At 68.4% G+C, this 10,534-nt stretch overlaps 2 protein-coding genes across 2 annotated transcripts; one reads left to right on the top strand and one right to left on the bottom strand.

The window, feature by feature from the left end:
* The first annotated feature begins 449 nt into the window (after nucleotides 1-449).
* SLC30A2 (solute carrier family 30 member 2) lies at nucleotides 450-2,754 on the top strand. The gene is made up of 8 exons (XM_084300644.1): nucleotides 450-632; nucleotides 867-1,066; nucleotides 1,327-1,473; nucleotides 1,569-1,722; nucleotides 1,797-1,953; nucleotides 2,118-2,223; nucleotides 2,312-2,446; nucleotides 2,525-2,754. The coding sequence occupies exons 1-8, from the start codon at nucleotides 583-585 to the stop codon at nucleotides 2,668-2,670; spliced, it is 1,095 nt and encodes a 364-aa protein (XP_084156770.1). The 5' UTR covers nucleotides 450-582; the 3' UTR covers nucleotides 2,671-2,754.
* A 643-nt stretch (nucleotides 2,755-3,397) lies between these two features.
* On the bottom strand, nucleotides 3,398-9,828 carry EXTL1 (exostosin like glycosyltransferase 1). Its single transcript, XM_084300640.1, has 12 exons — nucleotides 9,366-9,828; nucleotides 7,967-9,038; nucleotides 6,153-6,246; nucleotides 5,953-6,060; nucleotides 5,528-5,647; nucleotides 5,312-5,444; nucleotides 5,100-5,209; nucleotides 4,598-4,693; nucleotides 4,431-4,517; nucleotides 4,072-4,232; nucleotides 3,805-3,979; nucleotides 3,398-3,721 (listed from the first exon to the last, which is right to left on the bottom strand). The coding sequence occupies exons 2-12, from the start codon at nucleotides 8,878-8,880 to the stop codon at nucleotides 3,539-3,541; spliced, it is 2,181 nt and encodes a 726-aa protein (XP_084156766.1). The 5' UTR covers nucleotides 8,881-9,038; nucleotides 9,366-9,828; the 3' UTR covers nucleotides 3,398-3,538.
* Between the last annotated feature and the right edge of the window lie 706 nt (nucleotides 9,829-10,534).

The raw sequence follows: 10,534 nt of genomic DNA, 5'->3' as shown, positions 1-10,534 counted from the left end.
CAAACAGAGCTCAGCCCCTGCCCGAGGGGAAACTGAGGCTTTGAGCGGTGCTCTGGGCTGCGCCCTGATTGCAATTAGCCCCGGAGCAATTAACGCTGCTCTCAGAGGGGGGCAGGCAGCAGATCCGACCCTGCCCCCCAGGCACGGCCCCAGCTTCACCCACCCAGCTGGATTTAAACCCGGGAGGGGGGCCAAGGGCTTATCATAGTGGTGATCCGGGCTGTCTTTGGGGGCTGGGGGCTCCCCATCCTCCTGGGGTGACCACAGCCAGGTCCTGCCCCACACACAGCCCCTGGGGCACCCCGGGGTGCTTACAGGGGAGCAGCTCAGAGCAGCCCCCCGGCACCGGGACCCCCCCCAAGGGTGCAGGGTGAGGCAGGGCCCCCCCAGGGGGGGCGAGGCAGTGGCGGCGGCGGGCACTTTGCAGCCGGCCTGGCCCTGCCTCCCCCGGCTTGGCTTTGCACACGAGTCCCCGGCGCTTTCACACGGCCGCCACCGAGGCCACCGACTGCCACCGGCTGCCACCAGCGCCCGCCACGCACCCACCGGGGTCACCGACCCTGACCCCAAACCCCAACCCCGATGGCAGCCGGCGAGGAGAAGCGGCACCTGCTGACCGAGGGCGCAGCGGGGTAAGGGGGTGCCCTGCGGGTTGGGGACATGCACGTGTCCCCCACATTCCCCTTGGGGGTCCCACGTGGCGTCCCCAAAAGCCCTTTGACCTGGGGGGAGCAGCACTGAGCACGAAGGGAGGGCAGCGCATCCCCTCTATCCCCCCGGTTCCTCCACCCAGGCACCCCGCTGTGCCCAGCGCCAGCACCTCCTGGTGCCCCGTTGTCCCCCCGCTGTCACCTGTCCCCCCGCAGGTCCTACCTGGGGACGGTGCAGGAGGATGAGCACAGCTCGCTGCGGGGCCAGGCGCCCACCCTGGAGCTGGGCACGCGGCGCCGCCGCCACTGCCACGCGTTGGGGGCCGCCGACCACCCCGGGCAGCAGCAGCGGGCGCGCAGGAAGCTCTACGTGGCCGCTGGCATCTGCCTCGTCTTCATGCTGGGGGAAGCCGTGGGTGAGTGCGGGGTGCGGGGTCCGGATGGGGTGGTCGTGCCCTGAGCGGCTGCGTGGCCTCTCCCGTCCCCATCTGTGAAATGGGCGCAAGCTGGGAGCGGGCAGGGCGCCCCGTTTGGGTTTGGGGTGATCTGGTTTGTGTGTGGCTCCGGGTGGGGGTCTCCCCTTGATCTCTTCCCTCTTTTTGTGCGGGGTGGGGATCTTCAGTGCGGGGAAGATCTCCCCCCCCCCGATCTTCTTTTCCCTTCTGTGTGAGCGCAGGCGGGTACCTGGCGCACAGCCTGGCCATCCTGACGGACGCCGCTCACCTCCTGACCGACTTCGCCAGCGTCATGATCAGCCTCTTCGCCCTCTGGGTGTCCTCCCGCCCCGCCACCAAAACCATGAATTTCGGCTGGCACCGAGCAGGTAACACCACGGCCCCCCCCGGGAACCCCATTGGGAAGCATCCCGGCGCGGTAGGGGCACCCCGGGGTGCGGTGACAACGCGGGGCTCTCCGCAGAGATCCTGGGGGCCCTGCTGTCCGTGCTCTCCATCTGGGTGGTGACGGGCGTCCTGGTGTACCTGGCGGCCCAGCGCCTGCTCTCGGCCGACTACGAGATCGAGGGCGGCGTCATGCTCATAACCTCCGCCTGCGCCGTGGCCGTCAACATCGTGTACGTACGACGTGCTGGGGGACAGGACGGGACCCCCGTGGTGGCCGGGGACGTCACCGTTGCCCTGCCCGCAGGATGGGGGTGGCTCTGCACCAGACGGGGCACGGGCACGGGCACGGAGCGCCGGGCGAGCAGCCCAACGCCAGCGTCCGCGCCGCCTTCGTCCACGTGGTGGGGGACCTGCTGCAGAGCGTCGGCGTCCTCGTGGCGTCCTACATCATCTTCTTTAAGGTGCTGGGGGCCGAGGGGACACTCGGGAGGGGGACACGGGGATGGTGGCTTGCCCATCCCTGGCTGCACACGGGGGGGAGATGGATGGGATGGATTCTGATGGGGATTTGGAGGCCGGGGGTGGCACTGGGGGGGGAGATCTCAGCCTCTGCCGCCTCTCCCAGCCCGAGTACAAGTACGTGGATCCCATCTGCACCTTCCTCTTCTCCGCCCTGGTGCTGGGGACAACGCTCACCATCCTCCGCGACGTCCTCCTCGTCCTCATGGAGGGTAGGGACCCGCCGGGGCCGGCGGGGTGGTGAAAGCCACCCATGGGTGCCGTGAGCCCGACACCCACCCTCCCCGTTCTCCCCCCCAGGCACCCCCAGGGGCATGGACTTCAACGCCGTGCGGGAGACGCTGCTGGCGGTGGGCGGCGTGGAGGCCGTGCACAGCCTCCACATCTGGGCGCTGACGGCAGCGCAGCCGCTGCTCTCGGTGCACATCGCCATCAGTGAGTGTGTGTGTGGGGGAAAAAAAAAGGATTCGGGGGCTCACCCAACCCCCTGACACCCCCCGAAACTCCTTGCAGACGCCGGCGCCAACGCGCAGGAGGTGCTGGAGGAGGCCAGCTCGCGGCTGCAGCGCGCCTTCCGCTTCCACACCACCACCATCCAGATCGAGAGCTACTCCGAGGACATGCGGGACTGCCGCGAGTGCCAGCCCCCCCGCGACTGAGCCCCCCGAGCCCTGGCACCCCCGTCCTGCTCCCACGAACTCTTAGCAGGAGGCAATAAAGCAGAGCAAAGCGAGTGCCCCACCAGGGGACGGCCCCGCCGACGGGCGACCTTGTGTCCGCGGGGTTTGGTCTGCGGGCGAAGGGACCAAGGACGGGGCCAGGGCTGCGGAGAAGGGCAGCACGGGGGGGGGGGAACCTTGGTTTTCACAGTTTCAGTGCAGCCAGGAAAAGCAGCTGAAATATCCCTTTTATTTCGCTTTGGGGAAAAAAAAGGGGGTGGAGGGGCGCCTGGGGAGGAGCCCCTGGGTGCTTGGGGTCCGTCCCAGCCTGGGGAGGGAGGGAGGGCGGAGGGTGGACGCTTGCCCTGCTCTCACCTCTTATCACTCCCCTGTTTGCTTTTGGGAAGCTCAAGCACTCGCTGTCCCCTCCCTGCTGCTCACGGGGTGGGGACGGTGCACGAAAAAATCACAGGGACACGGGCACCTCCGCAGCACCCGGCGGGGACACTGCTGGTGTAGGGCAGCCCCAAACGCAGCCTCCTGGGCACTGCCACTGCCTGGGGACCATGAGTGGGAACACAGCGACCACCACCAAGCCCCGAGGACGTCCCCAGTGTGCTGGGCACGGTGGCACCGGGGTCCCCTGCTGTGCCAGCACCATGCACAGCTGGCTCATCCCGCATCCCGCAGCCTCCAGCCGGGCTCCGCTCACCCTGCATCCATCCCCATGCCTCCCCTGCCCTATATCGTACTGGTAAAACCCAATACCAAGTAAAAACCCCGTGGGCAGCCACCCCAGCGCTCGCTCTGGGAGGGATCCGCTGCTCTCCTGAGGTCCATGCGGTGGGGTCGGGGTGCCCGGCGGGGCTCAGGGCCTCTCCAAGTGGCGATATTTCTTGCGCAGGATGGAGACCTGGTCCTTGAAGAGCACGGGGTCGAGGCGCAGCTGGGAGGACACGAGGGGCATGTACCCGAACCAGTCCACCAGCTGGTTGAGGCAGTCCTGCTGCTGCGAGAAACCCCGGCTGCTGCTCGCCGCCGTGCCCTTCACCTGGGCGGGGGGAAAAGCGCGGGGTTCAGGGGCTCTGCTCCCGGTTTGGGGAGGGTCTCAGCACCCCCTCCTCGCCCCCTAACCTGCTGCTGGGGCACGGCCTCCTTGTGCTGCTTCCTTTGGGCGACCTTGATGGGTGGCAGCTTGGTGACAGCGGCCACCAGGACGTTCATCAGGATGTCCTCGCAGGCGGCCAGGCCCCCCGCCAGCTCGCGCAGCCCCGCGGGCAGGTACCCGGTGAAGAGGCTGTGATAATACCTGGGGGAGGCGGCGAGGAGGGGGCAGGATGTGTCCGTGCCCCCCCCTCAAGCTCGTGGGGCTCCCCCCGGCCTCCCGGTGCGCTGGGGTACCTGTGGTAGAAGGCGGCGGCGGTGAGGACTATGGAGAGCTCGTTGGTCCAGCGGGAGGTGTAGCCCCAGCGCTGCTGCTCGGCGTCCCAAAAGTGGCTGGAGGCCAGGAAGCCCACGATGCGCTCGGGGAAGCTGCGCCACACCACGAAGGCAAAATCCACCTGGCACAGGGGGTGGCATCAACAGGGACCCATCGCCATCCCCAATGTCCCCCCCGAGGGGTCCCCTGGGTATGGGGACACGGGGACAGCGGGCACGGCTCCCTGCCAGCCCCACGGTGGCCGCTGAGCATCCCATTTTCTCGGCACGGGGCTCGTCCAGCTCCGTGGGGTCAGGGATCGGGGTGCCCACGGCCTCACCTCGCTGGTGGAGAGGCTGCTGTGCTCGTCCAGGCTGAGCACCGCGTCCGTCCGGATGGCCGCGTAGGGGAAGAAGCGGTCGCTGGGCTACAGAGGGGGGGGAAATTAAATTTGGGATGTGCCCCCGGGTGGGTGCCCGGCTCCCTGCACGTCCCGGCTCCTCGTACCTCCCTCCTGCCCTCGATGACACTCAGGGGCACGGTGATTTGGGGCCACTTCTCGAGCGGTGGCGGTGGCTTCTCGCAGCTCCACAGCACCAGGATCTGCAGCGGGGTGGAAAAGCAGGGCTGGGGGGCACCACGAGGGGGTTTCCCCGGGGCTGCCCCCCTGGGACGTGTTGGGGTTCGCAGGGCTGAGCCCCCCCCAGATCCGGCAGCGGGACCGGCTCCAGCTCAGCTCTCAGTAGGGCTGAGCCTCTTCCACCCCAAAACCATCCCATGAGGGTTTGGACCCAGGATGCAACCAGGGGTGGCCCCAGCACTGCGAGGAGGGGGCAGCTCTGCCCCCAAGGGTGACACAAGCACTGTCAGCCCCCCCAGTCCCACCCCAATCCCACCCAAATCCCACCCCAGCCCCCGGGAACCTGCCCCATCCCTTCCCCTGTGCTCCCAGCCCCTGGGAACCTGCCCCATTGCTCCCCCAGTGCCCCCAGCCCCCATCTCCCCCGACCTGGGCGCAGTACTGGGACCTGGAGACGGCCTGGATGAGCCTGAGGACGGGCTGGGACAGCGGCGAGACGACGCGGATGAAGGCCGTGAACTTGTCGGAGGGGCTGGAGCCTGCGAGTGGGGCCGGACAGGGGCAGAGGAGAGGCGTCAGGACGCGCACCGAGCCCGTGGTGCTCAGCCAGGGGGATTTGGGGGACGCCACGGGGGTCCTACCATGCTGCAGGTAATAAAAGGGGAAGTCCCCGATGTGCGTGGAGAAGTCGGGCAGGGCCAGCAGCCCCCCGGGGGGCACGTTCCAGAGGAAGCGGGGCCGCGAGCGGTGCGGGAGCAGCCGGTCCTTGATGATCTGCGAGGGGCCGGGAGGTGCCGTCAGCGCCCCAAAGGGTTCCCCATAACCCAGTTGGGGGGTCCCCGTGGGGCTGTGCTCACCTCCAGCGTGGTGTGCACGATCTTGTCGACGGAGGAGAAGTAGGCGTCCCACAGGAACTGCGTCTGCTGCTGCAGGGCCAGCACGCGCTCCGGGTGGATGCAGCGCACGGCGGAGGGGATCTGTGGGGCGAGCAGGGCTGGTTTAACCCCCCCCAAGACCTCCGTATGGTCCCAAGGGGTCCCCCACAACCAGTGCCGTGGCCACAGCCCTGTCTGTGGAGCAGGATCAGGCCCGGGACCCCCCCCGAGGGTTTGCGGAGATGCCCCAGGGCTGGGACGGGACCCCCCGCGCCCCCACGCAGGACGGGGTAGTTGACTGCAGAGCTTTTACACCCCAAAAGCAGCGACTCCTCCGCCACCTCTGGGGTCAGCCCCCCCCCCAAAAAAACTGGTGCCCAGCACGGGGCAGGATCCGGCCCCGGTACCTGCAGGAGCAGCTTCTCGCTGCCCACCACGGCGGCTTTGCTCCAGTCGATCACCTCGGAGAAGGGCAGCTCCCAGCCATCGCTCAGCAGCACGGGGATGCAGGCGGCCTGCGAGGGACCCCACAGGGGCTGGGACAGAGCCCGGGGACCCCACAGACGAGTCCCTTGTCCCATGTACCCCCCCGGAGCCCCCCCAGTACCTGCAGCGCCTCCAGGAAGCGAAAGGAGCCCAGGCGCCGGCCACGGGGCACGATGCAGAAGGTGGAGTTGTGCAGCAGCTCCTGGTAGTCGAACCTTTTTGGGGGACGTGGGGGGGGTCAGGCACTGCCCCCCACACCCCCGTGCACCCCACGGGGTTTTGTTGGCACCCTACGAGGCCAGGCACCCACCCCGTGGGGTTGGGATGGATCGGGGCTGGGCTTGGTGGGGCTGCAGCGCCCTTGGGGGGTGCCCACCAAGGGAACCCGTGGCAGAGCCAGGAGCCAAATTCACCCCAAAGAGCAGGGTCAGGAGACCCCCGGCGTTACCCGGGGGGGAGCACAGCCCCCTCCACGCCACCCCACAACGCAGCACCCAAACCCCCGAGCCCGAAATCGCGGTGATTCCTGCACCGTGCCCAGGCTTGTAGGGCAGGAGCAGCCCTGCCTGCCCCGGCAGTGTTTTTTTTTTTTTTGGGGGGGGGACAGAGGGGCCGGCAGGGCCCCAGGCTATGAAAGCCCCGTCTGTGCTGCTGGGGAGGGGTGACCGCACCGGAAAATCCAATATTGACACGGAGCTGGGACAGACCCCGACTGTTCCTGCCTGGAGGGGATGGGGGACACACACACGGCCCGGCCGGGGGGGCTGCGGGGACAAATTGGGGCTGGGCCCCAAGGGAAAGGTCTCCCAGACCTGGCCGTGGTGGGGACGTGGGGACGAGCCCCCCTCGGTGAGTGCTGGGGCACCCTGGAGCATCCCCGCAGGAAACCAGCACGCAGATTTGGGAACAAAACCCACCCTATGGGGATCATCCCTGCATCTCCTACAGACACCAAATCCCCCAAATCCCGGGGGGTGCTCCCTGCCTCGCCAACACCCCAAATCCTGGCCAGACACCCCGTGAAACCACAGCAGTGACAGCCCCGACGGTGACATCCTTAGGGCCGGGCACCTCCAGCGCTCGCCTTTTGGGGCCACCCCGCTGCCACCCGCTCGGAGGGGACCCAGCAGGACATGTCCTGGGGGGGTCCGAGCATCCCGGGGGGGGTCCGAGCATCCTTTTTGGCCGGCAGCCGTGGCGGGGAGGCTGGCGCCGGCCGGGCTGCGGGGCCGAAACCTCCCGATGGAAATATTTGGCTTGTGCCCCGCTGTGGTTTCCGGACACTTTTGCCGTCAGGGCTTCCTTGTTTTGTTCGGGGCCGCGCCGGGCGCCCACCACGTCCCCCTCCGAGCAGCTCCGCTGCTGCCGTGCCCCGTCCCCAAAAAACAGCCCCAGGGCGGGGGCTGATGGGGCCGTGTTGGGGCCAGGCAATGCCCAGGCGGCCCCGCAGCCCTGGCTAATCCCAATGCCCCCAGCCCCGGCTTCACTTTTACCTCCCAGCACCTCCTAAGACGCTTTGGGGATGATGTCCCACGCGGCCCTTCCATCTGCTCGCGGGGTCAGGTGGCCGCGGGATGTCCCCAGGTGGCAGGACAGCGACCTCCCCGCTCATCCTCGCACCTCATCCTGGCCCCAAATCCCTTTTTTTCCACCCAAACCACCCTGGCTGATGGCAGGACAAGGAGGTGAGGAGCTGGTGTGCAGCTCCCCGGTCCCGGGACCCCACAAACTTGCCGAACTTTGTGTCCCCATCCCGTTTTGCAGTGGGTGCCACCGCACATTTCCCCCGATGTCCCCAAGGGGGGAGCTTGGGGCTGAGACGAGGCCGGGACGCGGGGGGACAGCCCCAAACCCTCCCCTCTCCCCATTTCCCACCCCCCAAACCCGCGGGGCTCCCTCCTTTCACCCTCCCACCCCCTTCCCCACCCCGCTCACTTCTCGTAGTCCACGTTGTCCTTGTCGCAGCGCTCGTCCTTGTGCTTCTCCCAGTCCTTGCCGTGCTTGCAGGTGGTGAGGGAGACGATGTCCTTCCCGTTGTGGATGTGGTGCAGCGCGTTCCTGGTGCCGGACCCGATGCCGGTCAGGTATCTCTTCCCCTTGAAGGCCAGCAGGTATTTTTTCCTCGGGGGCACCGAGCCGTGCCGCAGCCTCCCCTCCTGCCCACCCCGCTGCGGGTGGTCCCGGGGGAAGAGAGGGATGGAGACGTCGAAACCGGGCCTGAAACTCCCAGCATCAAAACTGGCTTTGGCCAACATGGCCTGCCCGACGTCAAAACCCAGCTCCTCGCCGTAGTGGGGCCAGGTGCCCGAGTAGAGGTTGAAGACGAGGTGGTTGCGGCCCCCGTTCCACAGCGGGGAGGCGCCGAGCTCCTGGCCCAGGCCGGGGACGTAGCGGGCCGAGAGGCGGTCGCGGTCCAGGGTGTCGATGGGCAGCACGAAGAGGCAGGCCTCCTCGGGGCGCCGCGTGTGGTAGCGCGAGCGCTCGAGGGAGGCCAGGATCTTGCCGTAGCTGTCGGACACGGGCTGGCCGCGCTGCCGCGGGTAGGTGAAGACCTTGAAGCCGTGCCGCCGGCAGCGCCCGAGGTCGAAGCAGTTCTCCATGCGGCACCGGGACGAGGCGTTCAGCCGGGGTGAGGGCGGCGGGGGGGCCCCGCGGTCCTGCAGCTCCTGGGGGTCCGCGAAGCTTCCCAGGAGGGAGCGATCGGCCCAGCGGGGCCAGCGCCTCGGGGACCCGGCTCTCGGCTGGGAAATGAAAGCCGAACGGCGCAGGCGGTCCCCGAGGAGGAGGAGGAAGAGCAGGAGCCAGGAGGCGAGGAAGGCCACCAGCAGGTATTTCTTCCTGGCCTGCATAGGGTCACGCTCGGCCTCGGCGGCTCATCGGGCTCCGACGGGTGACGGAGGACGGTGGCAATGGGGACGGCTCCGGGGTGTCCCCCGGTGTGTGGGGACACCGAGCACCCGCGGTCCCCTCTCCGTGCCCGGCTCCGCGGGGTCTGGGGAGCCTCCGGCTGCGGGGCAAGAAGCGGGGCCGGTGCGAGGCGTCCTGCTTTGTCCCCTCGGTGTCCCGCTCCTGTCCCCTCAGTGTCCCAATCCTGTCCCTCCCGTGTCCCTCCCGTCCCCCCGGCGCTGCGTTTCCTCGGCTGGCTGCGGTGACAATTCCACCGCCGCCGCTTGGCCCGGCTTCAAATCCCTGGAGAGGCAGCGAGGTCGCACGATCGCCTCCCTGCCAACTGTGTCAGCCCAGGGGGGGGGCCACCAGAACACCCCCTCCCCATTTCCCTCATCTCTCACCCCTTTTTTTTCCCCCCTCCCCAGCCCCGTCCCCGTCCCCGTACCTTCGGTGCTCCTCCGGTGCCCTCGTGGCTGGGTGCGTGCGGCCGCCCCGATCCCATCCCAGCCCCCCCAGGGGGCTCGGAGCCTCCCTAGGAGCAGCGGGGGGAGGCTGCGGGTCGGTCCCAAAGCCCCCCCGACCCCCAGCCCCAAAAGGGACCCCGGTGCTGCCTGTAGCCCATTGCGAGGAGGGGATTGGGATTGGGATTTGGGGTTGGGATGGGGTTTAGGGTTGGGATTGGGGGTTTAGGGTTGGGATTGGGGGTTTGGGAGGGGGATTTGGGATGGGGATCAGGACCAGGATGGGGTTTGGGATCAGGGTGAGGATTTGGGGTTGGGATTTGGGATTGGGACCAGGATTGGGGTTGGGGGCGGGATTAGGATTAGGGATTGGGATTAGGGATTGGGATTAGGGGCGTCCCGGTTTTCTCCCCCTTCCCCACGGTGCCGTCAGTGCCCCCGGGTGCCCCCCCCCCGTCACCTCGCTGTCCGTCTGTCCCTGCCCCGTGCTGTCTGTCCGTCCCGTGCCCTGCCCGTCTGTCCTTGTCCCCCCCCCACGGGCTTTACTACCTGTGCCCCCCCCGGCTGGCTGTCCCCGGGACCCCGTGGCAAGCTGGGGTCCCCCCCCGTCTGTCCGTCTGTCCGTCCCCCCGGCTCTGTCCGTGTGTCCCTCCCCCGGTGCCCCCCCCCCCACTCCCTCCCCGCGCCCCCTCCCCTCGGTGTTCCCCCCCTCCCCGCGCCCCCTCCCTCCCCGTTCCCACCGTCACAACATTCGCCCTCGGCCACGCCTCCTCCTCTCCCATTGGCCGTTCCCTCCCACTGGGCGTGGCTCTCTGACACTCCCTCCTCCCCCGGCGCCCTCCCATTGGTCGAGCCCGCGGGGGGCCCACGTGGGCCGGGGGTTCCCCGAGGTGGGAGGGGGAGCCCGGGGGTCCGCGGGGTCCTAGCGCCGACCTCACGGCTCGCCCTCTATCCCCACGCCCCGTGGCCCCACGCGTGTCTTTGCTCTCGGGGGGGTCTCTGCCGTGACGGGGAGCGTCAGGCCTGACCCCCCCTTTACCCCCCTGCCCCAATTAGCCCTCCGCTGGGCAAACTGGAAAAAAAAAACAAAAAAAAACTCGAGTGGGAGCGTGAGCTGTGTGAATCCTTTCAATGGAAACCCAGGGACACGCGT

The sequence above is a fragment of the Netta rufina genome (assembly GCF_964035555.1).
Source record: "Netta rufina genome assembly, chromosome: 23".
Lineage (NCBI taxonomy): Eukaryota > Metazoa > Chordata > Aves > Anseriformes > Anatidae > Netta > Netta rufina.
Note: the sequence above shows the minus strand (reverse complement) of the source record. Positions and strands in the feature narration are given on the sequence as shown.

Excerpts from the sequence above, each read along its gene's own strand:
- SLC30A2 (XM_084300644.1), top strand. The coding sequence starts at position 583 with ATGGCAGCCGGCGAGGAGAAGCGGCACCTGCTGACCGAGGGCGCAGCG. Across the intron at positions 1,067-1,326 it reads CATGCTGGGGGAAGCCGTGG|GCGGGTACCTGGCGCACAGC; the intron begins GTGAGTGCGGGG and ends GTGTGAGCGCAG. Across the intron at positions 1,723-1,796 it reads GCCGTGGCCGTCAACATCGT|GATGGGGGTGGCTCTGCACC; the intron begins GTACGTACGACG and ends CCCTGCCCGCAG.
- EXTL1 (XM_084300640.1), bottom strand. The coding sequence starts at position 8,880 with ATGCAGGCCAGGAAGAAATACCTGCTGGTGGCCTTCCTCGCCTCCTGG. Across the intron at positions 5,648-5,952 it reads GCGAGAAGCTGCTCCTGCAG|ATCCCCTCCGCCGTGCGCTG; the intron begins GTACCGGGGCCG and ends CTCGCCCCACAG. Across the intron at positions 4,233-4,430 it reads GCAGCCTCTCCACCAGCGAG|GTGGATTTTGCCTTCGTGGT; the intron begins GTGAGGCCGTGG and ends CCCCTGTGCCAG.